The sequence below is a fragment of the Bos taurus genome, chromosome 10, assembly GCF_002263795.3.
Source record: "Bos taurus isolate L1 Dominette 01449 registration number 42190680 breed Hereford chromosome 10, ARS-UCD2.0, whole genome shotgun sequence".
Lineage (NCBI taxonomy): Eukaryota > Metazoa > Chordata > Mammalia > Artiodactyla > Bovidae > Bos > Bos taurus.
In genome coordinates, this window is record NC_037337.1 from 100236054 (window position 1) to 100253554 (window position 17501).

General features: G+C 48.6%; 1 protein-coding gene across 2 annotated transcripts in view; it reads right to left on the bottom strand.

The window, feature by feature from the left end:
- The window catches only part of PTPN21 (protein tyrosine phosphatase non-receptor type 21), a 79266-nt gene extending 67680 nt beyond the window's left edge, over positions 1-11586 (bottom strand). For both annotated transcript variants that reach the window (XM_024998161.2, XM_059890964.1), the window contains exons 1-2: positions 11286-11586; positions 6452-6829 (exon numbers count right to left, since the gene is read on the bottom strand). In XM_024998161.2, coding sequence (XP_024853929.1) covers positions 6452-6631 — 180 coding nt within the window. In that variant the 5' untranslated portion in view covers positions 6632-6829; positions 11286-11586. The remainder of the gene's footprint in view (positions 1-6451; positions 6830-11285) is intronic.
- Positions 11587-17501: the final 5915 nt, after the last annotated feature.

Here is a 17501-nt window from a genome sequence, read left to right on the forward strand (position 1 = left end):
GGAAAACAGAGGTTCCAATATACCTGCTAAATTACAGTGCTTTACTAAACTTCTGTTTAATAAGGTAAGAAGTGCCATTACCAGTGGCCACTTTCCTTATTTGTACTATCGATATAAGAACATTTTATAAACAAACATGTATTCTCTTAGTAAAAGGAAGAAGCAAAGACACTTATAAAAGAAAGGAGTTCGTTTGAAGAGGTCGGTCAGCATAGCGTGGAAATGGGAGTCACAACACCGACAACAGTGCCACAGAGCAACACTTGGAGTCTCCTAAACACCAGGGGCTCTGCTGAGTTTTCTAGCTCAAACAGTATCAGCCCCAGCTCACAGATGCAAAGCCACTGGGCTTGGGAATTAAGAAACTGGCCCAAGAGCGCACATCTGGTAGGTGGCAACACTGGGACCAAACCCAGGAGTTTCCAAGCAGCTGGCCAACGTCTCACCAGTCGCTGACCAGGCCGACCTTCTCAAGAGGCCGACAGAGGCAGCGCCAGCCCGGACGGCCCAGACAGGACGCCGCGACTGTCCCGGGGGCACGGCCGCTCCCCGTGGGAAGACACACGTGAGGTTTTCCGCGCAACTTCCCCTGATTCCACGCTCACCAAGCCATGTCCGGTTTGCTCTGACTCCCAGCGGCCTGCCTACGGGGGCACACACACTCAGAGCCCTCATCATAATTCACGATCAGATACCGGAATTCTGTATCTCATCGTACATGACTGCACTTGCATCCTGGTTTTACAAATTCCCAATGAGCTGGGGTGACACAGGGCTTACTCTCTGAAGCACGTCTAGGTCTGACCATCTCACTCTAGACTGCAACATCCTTTCAGACACACTGCCCCGTGGGTGACACACTCTTGTCTCACACCTCCATCAAACCTTGGTAACACACACTTTCACAATTCCCCTTAAATTCTGTAAAAACTTTGACAGCCTCTCTTTAAACAGTGTTATGAAACTCAACAACATGCAAGGAATTTCAACAGCTCTGAGAGGCTGTTGCTATCCCGAACAGCAATGTTTTTCTGCAGCAATCCGCCCCCCACCTCATTTTAAAAAGCCACTTTTCACACCTCAAATACAGTGGGTTCAGAAAAAAGTTGACAATGCACGTTAACTATATTGGATATAAATATACTAACCTTTTAGGTTTTAGTTCCTTAATGTACTATCAAATATCTCACATGGTCAAAAAAAAAAAAACTATGAAGACTGACAAACATCATTTAATCACACATTCAGCTTAAGAAATAAAATACTACCCTACAGTTGAAGCTGCCAGGTATAGCGTTATAATGGTATTACTGTATAGCCCTTGTAACTGTCATGATAGAAAAATAGAAAAGTGAAAGTCACGTCCAGCTCTTTGCGACCCCATGGAATAGTCCATGGAATTCTCCAGGCCAGAATACTGGAGTGGGTAGCCATTCCCTTCTCCCGGGGATCTTCCCAACCCAGGGAACAAACTCAGGTCTCCCACACTGCAGGTGGATTCTTTACCAGCTGAGCTACCAGGGAAGCCCAAGGATACTGGAGTGGGTAGCCTATCCCTTCTCCAGCAGATATTCCTGACCCAGGAATCGAACCGGGTCTCCTACATTGCAGGTGGATTCACAATAGAAATGAAATGATATTCAACTATCAAAGAAAGTAAAGATTTATGCTACCAGCTTAAATTTGGGCAGTAGCAAAATCTTATCAGCCAAATCTACATGCTATGATTCTAGCTTTCTTGACGGGAGACTAGTGCAAGATAACAAACCATTATCTCTTGACTGAATCTCATGAGTGATGTATGGACACAAAATAAGAACAGCCGCTGCCCTGACTCAGATGATTTCTCAACAGTCATTGGGTAGGATTAGGCCTGGGCCTAAGCCACCTGTTTATATCCTACAGAGCACAGCTTCTGAAGCTTTGAAAAGTTTGCTATACAAACTAACTTTCTGACCATGACTGTACTAAAATGTTGGAAATGGTGGGACAGCCCATCGGGGGGCAAGACATTTTCTAGGGGTCACACCTGTTCCCACCTAGAGCACTCTTCCTTTCTGTTAAAAAATCACTCTCATCGTATACCCACAGCTGGATGAAGCTGCTCGTTTCTGAGTCTGATAATCGCAAATAAGGGATGGCAACTTCTCTGGGCTTCCTGACTAACAGAGAAGCAAAGCAATGCCTGTGGGTTCAGTTCAACCTGTGCTTATAAGGACTTTTCAGGTCTTAACATATTAACCAGAGTTAATTTATTGTAATTAATAAATTAACGACAGTTCTTCAAGAAATTGACTCTACTGGTTATAGGCAGACCAGGTGCATGAGAAAGAAACCACAGGGAAAAAAAAAACAAACAAAATAGGAAAAATGGGTGAAGGGAACAAAAGAGACGGGACTAAACAAACGCAAGCAGGCAGGTCCAGTCACTGAGGCGGGCTCTTCTGGATCACTTTCCCCTTCTTGGGCCGCTGCACTTCCTTTCCTTCTAAGGTTCCTCTCACCTGAGCTCCGGACCCGCGTATGCTCTGCCTGTTCAGCATCTCCAACTGGGGCGGGAAGCTCAGCGCGTCGGAGGTGAGCGGCCCACACGCCTCCGCCAACTCCCCTCCAGCCTGCTCTTCCTTCTGCGTTTCTTCCCTTGGGGGGGATCCCCACCATTTACCAGAAACCTTAGGATCCACCTAGACCCTGGCCAGTCCCTCCGCACCTGACAGGTAGATCCCCAAGATCTCCAGACTCGGCTCACTCCTCCTCAGCCCCATCCAGATCCAAGTGACTGCTATCTGCACCACAACCGCTCTTTTCAAATCATTTTCTCCAGATGCGGCACGGCTTCGTAAAAACAATCACGCCACATGCGTGTTTAAAAAACTCTTCACTGGGACATCCCTGGCAGTCCAGGGGTGAAGACTCTATGCTTCTACTGCAGGGGGGCACGGGTTTGATTCCTGGTCTGGGAACTAAAATTCTGCATGCCTCGCAGTGTGGCCAAAAAAAAAAAAATCAATTTTTTTTAATAAAGTTAAAAAATAAAAACTCTTCACTAACTTCCTAATTTGCAGGACAAGCCCCAAACCATAAGAACCCCGCACTGGGGGGGCCCTGGTCTGCAGCGTTACCTCTGCCTCCCCAGGTGCCAGGCAGATTACCTGCCTCGTATCTCTGGCCATGTGGGGCCAGTCTTTTCCAGCCCCTGACTGACCACCCCACCCCATCTTTCGGGGCCCAGCTCAGACATCACTCGCCCCAGGAAGCCCTCCCTCCGCTGCCTCTCCCTAATGTCCACAGCGCCTCCTGCTTCCTTCATCATCGCGTGCCTCATGCCTGTCTCCTACCGGTACTAACGCCAGGCTGAGCTCCTGGTACCTATATGTGCTGCTCAGTCGCTCAGTCGTGTCCGACTCTTTGTGACCCCATGGACTGCAGCAGGCCAGGTTTCCCTGTCCTTCACCACCTCCCAGAGTTTGCTCAGACTCATGTCCATTGGAATTCCCCGGTGGTTCAGCTGGTCAAGAATCTGCCTGCAATGCAGGAGACCTGGGTTCAATCCCTGGGTTGGGAAGATCCCCTGGAGAACGGAACGCTACCCACTCTGGCATTTTGGCTTGGAGAATTCCATGGACAGAGGAGCCTGGAGGGCTACAGTCCATGGGGTCACAAAGAGTTAGACATGACTAAGCGACTTTCCCCTCCCTTTCGTGTCCATCAAGTAGATGATGCCATTCAACCACCTCATCCTCTGTTGTCCCCTTCTTCTTCTGCCCTCCATCTTTCCCAGCATCAGGGTCTTTTTCAATGTGCCTGGCCCTTAATAATTGTCTTTAATACTGACTGATGCAATGATGGGATGCTCACCAGGGGCACAGTTTATCTATTCTTGACTTTTCATAAACTATAGATCAGCAGGATTTCCCAGTCAAGACTATAACATAGGCATTTAAGTGAAATAACTAGCTTTTCCATCTTTCTCTTACCCTAGAAACAGGCAGCCAAAGACCAGAAGAGACCTGGGTTTAATTAGAGCCCTTTTCTTCACAGGCCTTACATTTTAAATGCAAGACATTATGTGGATGCTTGAGGATGCCACAACTTCCTTCAGACTGGGTTTAGGGCTTTTCCAGGAAAATCCTATGATTGCTGTAACAGACTATAGTTATCGGAGCTATCGCTTTACATGCACATTAAATCACACAGTCATTCCGAGCGTTAGCATCACTGTTACCCCGTGGTTCAGATGAGGAAACCAGAGCTCAGACAGGTCACATTCCTCACCTAAGGTTAAACAACTAAACTGATGCAGAAACCACAAATGCAAACCGAAACATGTCTCTCAAAATCTGGCTTGACCTGTGGAAAACAAAGGGCTTCCCTTGGTGGCTCAGATGGTAAAGAACCTGTCTGCCAATGCAGGAGACGTAAGAGACCAGGGCTCGATCCCTGGGTTGGGAAGATCCCCTAGAGGAGGGCATGGCAACCCACTCCAGTCTTCTTGCCTGGAGAATCTCATGGACAGAGGAACCTAGCTGGCTACAGTCCAAAAGGTCGAGGTCACAAAGAGTTGGACACTATTTAAGTGACTAAGCACGCAGGAATGCACGAGCAGAAGAGTCACTGAATGCTGAACAAATGAATGAACGTGGCTACTAAATCAGGATGACCCATGTGGGGTCAATACTAGAAGGTCAGAACTACTTGGACACTCCAAAATGCATTCCTTTTTTCTTTTTTCTTTTTTTAAGTGGCTTAAAACAACTATTTTATCTTGCTCACAGTTCTGTGGGTCAAGAATTTGGGCAGGACTTGCCTAGGTGTCTGCCAGATGCCTGGGGGCTGAAAGGACCCATTTCCAAGATGGCTTCTTCACGCAGATGCCAACACGCATTCCTGTTTCATTCTGGTTTACATTTTGGGAGAACATATATACATTTTCAAAACTCAGGCATTGTGGGGATATCCCTGGTGGTCCAGTGGCTAAGACTCCACACTCCCAACCCAGGGGTCCAGAGTTCCATCCCTGGTCAGGGAACTAGATCCCACACATGGCAGCTAAAAGATCGTGCATGCTGCAACTAGGACCTACTGCTGCTGCTGCGTCGCTCAGTCGCGTCCGACTGCGAGACCCCACAGACGGCAGCCCGCCAGGCTCCCCCGTCCCTGGGATCCTCCAGGCAAGAACACTGGAGTGGGTTGCCATTTCCTTCTCCAACGCGTCAAAGTGAAAAGTGAAAGTGAAGTTGCTCAGTCGTGTCCGACTCTTCTCGACCCCATGGACTGCAGCCCACCAGGCTCCCCCGTCCCTGGGATCCTCCAGGCAAGAACACTGGAGTGGGTTGCCATTTCCTTCTCCGATGCATGAAAATCAAAAGTCAAAGTGAAGTCGCTCAGTCGTGTCTGATTCTTAGCGACCCCATGGACTGTAGCCCACCAGGCTCCCCCGTCCACGGGATTTTCCAGGCAAGAGTACTGGAGTGGGGTGCCATCGCCTTCTCCGCAACTAGGACCTGGCACAGCCAAATAAATAAATAAATGTGTAAGTATAAAAAAACAAACCTCATCTCAGTTCAGTTCAGTCGCTCAGCCATGTCCAACCCTTTGCGACCCCATGAACTGCAGCACGTCAGGCCTCCCTGTCCATCACCAACTCCCGGAGCTACTCAAACTCATGTCCACTGAGTCGGTGATGCCATCCAACCCTCTCCAGTTCTTTTAATGGGCATCCCCAAGAAAAGCGCTCTTTGCTCTGTTTCATTCCCTCCTCACAGGGAGAGGGGCTCACAAGCTCAACTCAGGTTATCCTAGCGCCTGTGTGGCAAACCACTTCAGTGGTGTCTGACTCTTTTCAACCCATGGACTGTAGCCCTCCAGCCTCCTCTCTCCATGAGATTCTCCAGGCAAGAACGCTGAAGTGGGTTGCCATGCCCTCCTCCAGGGGATCTTCCCACCCAAGGCTGGAATCTGGGTCTCCTGCATTGCAGGAAGATTCTTTACCATCTGAGCCAGCAGGGAAGCCCCAGATTATCCTGGCCAGGGAGGTACTCTGAGAAGATACAGCCAGCGAGCATTTATAGTAGCTTGGAAGGAAGGAGCAAAATTCGGCTGGAGAAGGCAATGGCACCCCACTCCAGTACTCTTGCCTGGTAAATCCCATGGATGGAGAAGCCTGGTAGGCTGCAGTCCATGGGGTCGCTAAGAGTCGGACACGACTGAGCGACTTCCCTTTCACTTTTTACTTTCATGCATTGGAGAAGGAAATGGCAACCCACTCCAGTGTTCTTGCCTGGAGAATCCCAGGGACGGGGGAGCCTGGTGGGCTGCCGTCTATGGGGTCGCACAGAGTTGGACAAGACTGAAGCGACTTAGCAGCAGTAGCAGCAGCGGCCTGCAGTTTTATTTTTTTTGCGGGGGGCGGGGGGCGGGGGGCGGGGGAGGGGGGGGAGGGGTGGCTTACCTCCCGCAGCTCCAGTCTTTGGGCCACAGCCTCCAGGCTCTCCTGGCCAGTGCTCTCCACGGACAGCGTGAACTCTACAAACTCATTGTTGAGCAGCTGGATCCGGGCAACTAGGCAGCTCTTGCTGGATACGGTGTAACGCCGCGTGCGTTTCAGTTTCAGTCCAAATGGTAGTGGCATCTTCTTCTCTCTTCAAGAGCTGGAGGGGTAAAAAGCGAACAGCACCGCCAGCAGTCCAAGGGTGGTGATGGCCAGAGAAGCGATCCCGTCCCGACAGGAAGAGCACTGCGGAGTCTCGGACTGCTCACCCAGAAGCTGCTGCCATCAAAAAGCAACCGAGTCTCCAAAGACCAGGTGATGGGAGCTCCCACGCCAGTGCTGGGGAGAGAGGGACGCTGGTTACAGGGGCGACAGCAACTCCGGCTTTGTTTTTAAAAATAAAAATCAATAAAAGCTGTATCTAAGGAATAAGCTTTATCTTCCCTCTGGAAAAAAAAAAAAGGCCTTAGAAGGATCTGGGAGGGGCTGGAGAAGTTTCACAGCAGAGGTGTGTTAGGCCCCGGGTCAGACTCCACCCCTCATTCAATTCCACAAATAGTAGCCACCACGTGCGGCTACCTTCAGGTTGAAACGAGACAAGGGCTGGCACTATAGCCCCAAATTTAGTAGCGATAATCAGTGGTCCTCTTTCCTAAAATTTTGGGGTTTTTTTCATAGTTAACTCTTTTTGGCTCCCCGATACTCCAACTGTATCTTTAGCCCTTAAGTGAGTTAATTGCCAAAAAAAAAAAAAAAAAACCTCCAAAAGAGCTGTGTTCAAGTCCCAATTAGGCAAATTAATGCCGAACCCGAATGGAATCTTCCCGTCACATGTGGCAGCTGTGAGGTTCAAATGAGGTGAACACTTAACAGGCATGTGCAGAACTTCCCGGTTTACAGATGTTTACGTCACCATTTCGATTTATTTATAAACAAACTGTAAAAGACTCTACACGCGCTGCTGACCGGATTACCAAGCAGAAGCCTGTCAGCTCTGAGAAGCCCGGCCCTCGCCCGTCTCCGGGTGGGGACGCCTAGAGGCGGTGAGCCTTCCCCGAGGCGGCGCCACAGCCCTGAAGAGGAGCGGGACGAGGTTTAAAACTCCAACCCTAGATAAAGACGCGAGCACGGCGTTCAACGAGCCCGTGCGGCTAACTGCGCCGAGGGCTCCGACTCCTCGCTCCCGGAAGAGCGGGCGGCGTTGCCCGGGCAACCGGCGGCCCCGGAGGCGCCGGAACCCTCCGTCTGCCGCCGCGTTTCCGAACGGACGCTCCCGGAGAGAGGACAGGCTCGGGCTGACGCCGGAGGGAACGCTTAAAGGACCCGCCTAGAGCCCCCGCAGACAAGCGTGCGGTTTGAGCCGGGTCCCTTTACCTCAGAACTGCCCCCCCCACACACACACACCCCCAAACACGTGACGTAAAACTTTTTTAAGCACGCCAGTTGGTGCGTTAATTCCTGGGCGGAAGCAAAACGGCCTTGAGCGGCAGCTTGGAACTTTGACACCGACAGGATTTTTTTTTTAATTCCCCCCCGCAACAAGTCGACAAAATCGCAGATATGGCCAGAATCCCGGGACAGCCCCCGCCCTCCGTCGTCTTCTGAACAGAGGCTGCCTCCGAGGACGCAGCCCTGGACTCGGTCGCAGCTGGTTACCCTGCGCCGGGGCCGGGAACCGCCGCGCGGAGGGCCAGCGTCACCCCCCGCGGACTCGGAAGCCGGTCCTCGGGAGAAGCGGCGCTCTCTCGGCCTCACAGCGGGGCGGGCTGAGCCGGGGGCGACCCCAGACTCGCCCTCCTCGGTCTCGCCTCCCCCACTGCGCCTCAGCCCCAGAGGTGATGGGCTCTCAGGGCTGGGCCGGGGTTGGGGCGGGGGTGAGGAGAACCAGCGTTTAGCTCTTACGCTAGGCTGTGGCAGACCTCACACTTTGTAATTCCATCTCACTGAAGTGTACTGCGCCTCTGAGGACAAGGCCCTGGAGCGGGCCTTTAGGCGTGTGTGCTAAGTCGCTGCAGTCCAACAGTCCTGTTGGACCCTGCGACCCCAGGCACTGTAGCCTACCAGGCTCCTCTGTCCATGGGATGCTCCAGGCAAGAACACTGGAGTGGGTTGCCATTCCTTCTCCAGGGGAATCTTCCCGACCCAGGGATCGACCCCCCCTGTCTCTTAGTTCTGCCTGCATTAGTCAGGCGGGTTCTTTACCTCTAGCGCCACCGGGGAAGCCCCCAGTGGGCCTTGTGGAGACGTCTAGTGAAAGTCTCTCAGTCGTGTCCGACTCTTTGCGACCCCGTGGACTGTACATGGATTCTCCAGGCCACAGTACTGGAGTGGGTGGCCGTTCCTTCTCCCAGGGACTGAACCCAGGTCTCCCGCCTTGCAGGCGGATTCTTTACCAGCTGAGCCAGCAGGGAAGCCCTGCTGCTGCTGCTGCTGCTGCTGCTGCGTCGCTTCAGTCATGTCCGACTCTGCGACCCCATAGACGGCAGCCCACCAGGCTCCCCCGTCCCTGGGATTCTCCAGGCAAGAACACTGGAGTGGGTTGCCATTTCCTTCTCCAATGCAGAAAAGTGAAAGTGAAGTCGCTCAGACTCTCGCGACCCCATGGACTGCAGCCCACCAGGCTCCTCCGTCCAAGGGATTTTCCAGGCAAGAGTACTGGAGTGGGATGCCATTGCCTTCTCCGAGGGAAGCCCTACAGAAAGTCTAAAAGGAATCAATTGCTAAGCCGTCCTTGCTCTTAAGCAGATTACAAGCATGCTATAATTACATACATGGCTGTATCTCTAATAAGGACCCAACCACGACTTTCTGCTCTTGTTGTCTGGGTTTGGGTTTTGTTTGTTTGAGCTCTCCACAGATAGCCAGAAAAATAAAAGTTAAAAACAGGAAATAGAGGGAAAAGGCCAGAAGAAGAAAGAAAACTAGAAGTGCATAAGCCACTGTGTTAATTTAACAGCATTTGCTGTGTACCTCTGGAAGGTAAAATAACCTTATTAAGAAGGGAATAGAAAATAGATATTATGAAAAGACATGGGCTCCACCTGCAGTTTTCAGTGCTCTTGTTTGTGTCAGGGTATAAACCAAATAGCTCGTTGAGACAAAATGAAAAGTAAAAAAAAAAAAAAAAATCAAGAAGTGAGAACTTGAAATAATAAGCTTTCAGCTAGAAAAATGCCTATGAGCCATGCATGTATAAATTTTAAAAGATTATAGATACCCTTATAGATAGATATGCTAAATACCCTATCAAGAGATAAGGTAATGAATTTAAATTTTACATACAAATTATGGTAACTGGAAACAGAACAGTTAAGTTGTACAGAGGAAAGATGAAAATTTGTGTTGGGGATGTTCAAACATAGTATTCACTTCACTGCAAATATAGAATTACGCCTTGAAGGCAATAGATATTACATTATATAATTATCAATTTAAGCTCTGATGAAGCAGAGTAAAACTTTGCTGTCCCTGAGTTTGAAATATTTTATTGCATCAAGGATAAAGACAAGCCAACGTTTTCTCTTTTTTATTTTGGTAGATGTTATATAAAAAGTAATTGAAAAAGTGGAAGGGTATGTGTGTGTGAAACAATTTACACAATTTTCAGTTATGTACAGTATTTGCTACCAAATATTGTCATAAAGTTACAAATGTTTGAATAGAGGAGTAGAAATTGAAGATGCTTTGGGGGGGTGTCTGTTTCAGGTGTAAAATAATATGAAATAATTTGAAAGGTAGCTGCGTCTGGAAGTCTTAACTGATTACTAAATAGACATTCATAATTAGCTTTTGCAGGAAAATACACTAAGATCTTTTGTTTCTCTACAAGATCACTTTGTTTTGAAATTTAAAAAATAGGTATATATTAATCATGTTCAAGTATTCAAAAGGTAGACTGAGGTATTTATTCATTTTAATGTTTTTACATCCCCTCTCAGAGGCTTCTCAAATACACTTTTAAATTCTGAATCCTGTAGTTTTCTGCTTTGTTGCTAGAGTCCTCATTACGTGTAATTTTACTAATGATGCTTTCAAATAAAATAATCTCTAAAAGTGTATTATTCTTAGAATAATGAATAGATATATAGCATTAAATCCAACGCATATTTGTCCTGAACACATTTATGCGTAAAACTCGAGAATAAAATGGGCTGGAAACAACAGACAACTACTTTCAGAATAAAATTCCTATCATATCCCAAAGTTAAAAAAAAAAAAATCTGTCAGCAACCCTTAGGCATACAGCGGTTGTCACCTGGCGCACACGGAGTATTTTGAACCCGTTTGCGAGCATACGCTATTATAAGGCTTTCTCAGCAAAAAAGAAAATAAGACGGGCATGCCAAAAGCGGCCAGTCTAATCAGGATTTGCAGAAATCACAAGTCGGAATTTGCAGACCCAAGAATTCTTCCTTCCAGAGTAAACACTCTTTACTCCAAAAGCAAAACAAGCCATCACCACGAAACAGTCCTTCGTTCCTCTCCTTCTCGCCAAAGTTATCTGGCAAATCTCGCACTTAATATTCCGAGAGGCACAAACATACCTAAGACTTTTAAAGCCCCGATGCAGAATTAAGCCGCTCACAATCAACCGAGGAGCTCCGAATACAAGTTCAAGACCCCTCTGCAAATGCCTCAAGTGGAAGAGAGCCTGGAAGAGTTTTCTCTTTGTTACGCTCGTCCGTGCCTCGGGTCTGGGCAGCCGGGACGCGTCCTCCCCGGACTCGGGGGTGCCGGCTGGCGGACACAGCCCCGCGCTCAGCCCCCGTCTCTCCCCCGCGCCCCGCGCCCTCACCTGCTCCCGCCGCCGCATCCTCGGGGCCGTGCGACCCGCTCAGCGGCCCGTCCCGCGGGGCCCCGCCGCGCTGCCGCCGCAGCCGCTCCCACACTCCAGCCCGCGCCGCGGCGCGCTCACGGGCCCCGCGCGCCTCGCTCCTGTCTCCCCGGCCCCGGCCCGCCGCGCATTCCCCCGCGCCGAGGGCGGAGGCCCGCAGCTGGGGCCAGCGGCGCCGCACGCAGAGGCCCGGCGCGGGCCGGGCAGCCGGAGGACGCGCGGCCGGAGCAGCGGGGCGGCCGGGCCCGGGCGTCCCTCCCCCGGGCCGGGCGGGCGGGCGGATCCGGAGAGGCGGCGGCGGCCCGTGACCTCAGAGGGCTGGAATGCGAGCGGGGGAGGCGCGGACAGCTGCGCCCGGCCGCGGGGAGGGGGCGCGCCGCTGCTTGTTTGAATCATATGACCGCTTATTTTAAGAGTTTCCAAATAAAGCGAGGCCTTAATAAAAATGAGAGGAGGGGGTAACATTTCGGTGCCAGGTAAAGGGTGTTATTCCCGCGTTACTAGGTGATCGGTAAAAGGGTATTATCGCCGGAGTTATTCGTTTACTCGTCTACATGTCTGAAAACTGTTCAAATAGTCTATTTCTTCTCCCTTGCTTTCGTCTAAGGGCATACTCCATAAAAAAAGGATTGATAACAGGGTGGGAAGGATTGGTATACGGGGTGGCAAAGTCCCCTTCCCCTAAAAAAGACTGTGTGAAAGTCGTTCAGTCGTGTCCAACTCCTTGCGACCCCATGGGCTGTAGCCCACCAGGCTCCTGTCCATGGGGTTCTCCAAGCAAAAATAGTGGAGTGGACTGCCATGCCTTTCTCCAAGGGGTCTTCCCAACCCAGGGACTGCGCCCCGGTTTCCCGCACTGCAGGCAGATTCTTTACAGTCTGAGTCACCGGGGAAGCCTCTAGAAAGATTGATATGCCTCAAATAACCTTTCGGTCTTCAGCAGAGCTGTATGTTCATGCGTCCAAAGTGGCGCTTTAAGGATAGGCGAACTCCAGAGTCTAGTTGTCTGGGTTCGAATCTCAGCTGCCAACGCTAACTAGCTGGAGGACCTTTGCAAATTTCTTAACCTTCTGTGCCTGCTCATGTCCTGTGAAATAATGAAAATAATCACTATTCAGCAACGTGTGTAAAACATACTGAAGTGCTTCATTCTGACCCCTAATAGCAACTTTTATTATTATATGGTATTATTACACTGCATCATCATCATTATTATTATTACTATTATTGCAGTCTACACTTAAGCCAAGGAATAACCGTGTGGTCCTAACACCATCATAATAGGTGTTTCGCTCTTACTTGGCCAGTGGTTTGAGAGACTGGAGCAGAGAAACTTCTGTTATGTAAATTTAATGTAAATTATTTTTAAAATAGCTTTGTTTCTGGAAAGCTTTGTCTTCCTTCCAGCCTGTGGACTTTTTTTCTAGTTGCAGCAGCCATCTGCAAGGCAGGGCTGTGGGATCCTGCAGCCAGGGATCTAACCCTGATGCACAGATTCATAACCACTGGACCACCAGGGAAGCCCCTGGAAAGCTTTCTTATGTTAAATTTCATTTAGATTTCATTTCTTCAACAGTTAACTGACACTTATTGAGTACTTACTCATGGTCCCTGCTCTCAAAGGACTTCTGGTTCAGTGGGTGAGGACTAACAAGGCCTAAGGGGAAAGCTTCATCCTAGAAGTGCTATGGGAGAACAAACCCCAGGCAAGACTCAGATTGGGTAATGGAGCTCAAAGCAAATAAGATTGCACGTTTCCAACTGGGAAAAAAATCGATTCTGCTTATAACTGAATTTCAGCTGGATGCCATGAGGGGGTCAATGTGTGTGCAAGGGAAGAAAAGAGAAAATGAGTCACTTTTGGGTCTCATAAACTAGAAAGACTGACATTATGTGTGAGCGTTCTCTCTCTCCATCCCCAGCCTATCCTCAAGACCTGCTTGCTACTTCCTCCTTTGAAATGTCTCAGGAATGCTTTCTTTGCTCTTTGTCCCTGAATGCCACCTCCCCGCCATCATTCTAGTCCAAACCTTCACCCCTCATCATTTTACATCTAGATTATTGCAACAAGGGTGGTCTCCACGCCTCTGGTTTCTGCTCTCTCTTCTTTCCATTGTTAATGCTAGGCTGACCTCTCCCTGGGGTTTATCACTCCCAGTGGATCCTCACAGCTAAGCTGCTCTGCTTGACCTTGGGCCTTAATTATAAACCAGCCTCAGCTTCTTTGACCATCCGCATTTCTCTCCTCTCCCCTAAGGCCCCCTGATGAGCCGAGTCTCCTGGCTCAGAGCACCTCCTGCCCGCCTTCCGCTTGTCTAAGCCTTCCGTTGCTCTCCATGCTTCAATACAAGGCTCGGCTTCCAAGACAACTTGCTCACCACTCCATTCCACAGTGATCCCCACACTTGGCAAGAACGTTAAAAATTGTTTCATGTAGGCTTCTTTCATATCTCCTAGAATTCCTAGGACACTACTGGGCAGAGAGTAGGCACTAAATAAAAACTTGTTAATTGAATCGGGAAGAAAATGAAAGAATTTTAAAAATAGAAAATGATGGTAAAACCCAAGCAATGTTGGACACAGCTGAACCTCCTCCCTCACAATCCGCAAGTGCCACTGCTGACCAAGTGCTTCAGCTTTGTTTTCCCACAACCACGGTGATTAGACAGCAATGGCCCCCGACACGGCAAGCCGTTGGAACAATGCCTTCAAAGCCAGTGGCATGAAATTATTACCTGGCTTATGTTTGCATGGAAGGAACTGACCCATTGGAAAAGACCCTGATGCTGGGAAAGATTGAAGCGGGGAGGAGAAGGGGATGATAGAGGATGAGATGGTTGGATGGCATCACCGACTCAATGGACATGAGTTTGGGTAAACTCCGGGAGTTGGTGATGGACAGGGAGGCCTGGCGTGCTGCAGTCCCTGGGTCGCAAACAGTCAGACGCGACTGAATTGAAGTGAACTGAACTGATGGGTACCAAGATACAAGAATATTAAAAAATAGGGAATTAAACGTTTAATTATAATCTGCCTTGATAGCTTGGTGGGTACCAACTATCCCTCACTATATGAATTACCATCCTCGGAAAACAATTTAAAAGGAAAAATATTACCATCCTTTGCAAGAATCTAAGTTGAAAGAATGCTCCATTCCCATAGAGATGATGGTGCCTGGGAGGAGGAGTGAGGTGAAATCTTCAGTCTCCAAATCTTGACTGTGTGCTCTCCGTACCACACTCAACACCACCCCAGGGGCAGCACCTTTTCCACTGCAAAAGAATGAGAATTTAGGGACTTCTCTGGTTAAATAGCTAAGACTCTTTTCTCCCAAAGCAGGGGGCCTGGGTTTGACCAAAGTTCCCCAGGTCAGGGAACTAGATCCCACATGCTGCAACTAAGACCCAGGACAGCCAAATAAATAAATTTTTTTTTTAATGAAAATTTAGGGGCTAGATACCCCTGGAATCAGAGAAATGATGATGTTGGCAATATATCTGTTCAACTGGACAAGACATTGAAGACAAATATGTCAATATCAATAGCAAAAACAAGTGCTGTGACTGGAGTTCCCAACACTTAAGGACTTTTGATCCAAGGGTGGACAGGCCACATAATATTTACTAATGAAAACACTTGTTCATTCAAACTGCTTTTCTTAGAACCCAAATGCTGCAAAGAGAAAGGTGAATAAGATGCATGGCCCTGTTCCCAAAGACTCACGGTGTGAGGAACACTCAAGTCAGTTCAATCGCTCAGTCCTGTCCGACTCTTTGCAGCCCCATGGCCTGCAGCACGCCAGGCCTCCCTGTCCATCAGCAACTCCCGGAGTCTACTCAAACTCATGTCCATAGAGTTGGTGATGGCATCCAACCATCTCATCCTCTGTCGTCCCCTTCTCCTGCCTTCCATCTTTCCAGCATCAGGGTCTTTTCCAATGAGTCAGTTCTTGCATCAGGTGGCGAAAGTGAGGAACAGGGGAATATATAATTCTAGCAGGCAGGTATACTCAATAGGTAGATATTTTAAGTCAGGGTTCCCCAACCTCCGGCATCTAATGCCTGATGATCTGAGGTGCAGCTGATGGAATACTAACTGAAATAAAGCGCACAGTAACTGTACTTGCTTGAATCTTCTCAGTACTATCCCCGCCCCTTCCACCCCTCCACCGCCCCAGGTTGTGGGAAAACTTTCTTCCATGAAAGCGGTGCCTGGTGCCAAAAAGTTTGGGGACCACTGTTCTAAGTGGAGTGGGAATATCTGGTTTATCGCTATGATCAGCTTCTGGCTGAGTCTGGAAGGACAAATGTAAGTTCACCAGGCTTCCCTGGTGGTTCACATGATAAAGAATCTGCCTGCAATGCAAGAGGCTCAGGTTCAATCCCTGGGTTGGGGAAGATCCCCTGGAGAAGGAAATGGCCACCCACTCCAGTATTCTTGCCTGGAGAATTCCATGGACAGAGGAGCCTGGTGGGCTCCACTCCACGGGGTTGCAAAGAGTTGGTCATGACTGAGTGACTAACACTTTCAGTTTCTTTCAGGCATTCCGAAAAAACAGAGAAAAGCATTTCAAGCTGAAGGACACCCCTCTTCTAACCTCCTCTCCCATCGTGTGCAAAAAGGCGGGCGGTACCCAGTTGGAATTCTGCCCTGATCAGAGGCCAGAGATGCTAGGGGACCAGTGTGAAAGGACAAAGGGTTCCATGAAGCTGAGGTTGGTACTCAGGCCTCTTTGACTTCAAAACCAATGCTCTTGTTAGTCATCTTCTCTCAGACAGCCCTCAACTGTGACTGATCGAAATCTAGTCCTCATCCTATCTCCTAGAGCAAATACAGGTTTTTCCTCCTGAACCAGAGAGCTCTTCCATGCTGGAAAGTAATTCTCATTGTCCTGCTTAGTCTTTCTCAAGCTGAATACCTACTCCTAGTTCCTCTAATGGTTTTTCTCAAGCATTGTTACGATAGTCTTCCTCTGGATGCAGTGTGTTTTATGAAGACGTGTCTTAGGCACCAGACCACTGAACCCCATCAGCTCAGTGGGGTTGTCCCCTCTGTAATCCAGACAGACTCTTGAGGTCTAAATATGCAAGTTCTTAAGCAGCTTGCAAGTTTCTTTCTGCAATTTTAAATAGATTGTCTTGAAAGTTAACTCTTTCTTGAACACACTTCAATACAAGTTTTCCCTATCCTGAATAAGTTTTAGTGAAAACATTCTCTGTCTTTCAAAAAGAACAATTCAAAAATGGTCTTTCAATATTATCTACATATTGACTAAGGATTTTATGCCCAGTAATGGCAGAACCTGTGTTTTCATTCTGAGTACTGAAATGGCAGGTAAAGAGAGAGAAATAACATGCCTGTCTTCTGGATCGCGTGTGTCTTGGTTACAGGGACTCCGTCTCACTCATCCTTGTGCTCTGGTGCTTCGCACAGCATCTGACTCAGGGGAGGCATTTAATTTTTAATCAACAGCCATAGTACTGCCAGTGAGCCAGGCACAGTTCAAAATACTTCATGATTATTAACTTCATTCTGATAAGAACTCTATGAAAAGGAAACTGGTATCATACTTAGGTCACAGATGGGGAAACTAAGGCAGAGACGGGATAAGCAACTTGCCTAAAGCCTCAGAGCGAGTAACAGATCCGGGATTCAGCCCAGACAGTCTGGCTCCAGCATTCCTGTTCTTAGACACTCCACTCTGTGCCTCTCATCCATTTTGAATGAGTGCATGATCATTGGATTTATCCATGAAGAATGCTTTTGTTATTCAGGTCATTATTTTATCCTGCAAACACTTCATAAGTGCTTCCTATATGTCCAGCATCCTGAAAGAAATATGGGAGAAGTACAGACCTACCAGGAGTTTATAATATTATTAGAGAGGACAAATGCGCTTACATACACACATATACCCACAGATGAACATTGCAGAAAGGACCTTGTGTCATATTAGCAGTTCCCATGTATGCTACAGTAATTCAGTAGAAGAAAAGGATTCTGTGAGGTGAAGGACCATGTGGCCAACAGACCTCAGGTGGCCTCAAGATTCCTGCCCCTGCTGTTTACACCCTTGAGGGTAAGACAGCACCTGTGACTTGCCTGCAGCTAATGAATAGGAGTAGCCATCATGGTCAACAGAAGAGTCCGAAATGCAGTACTTGGACGCAATCTCAA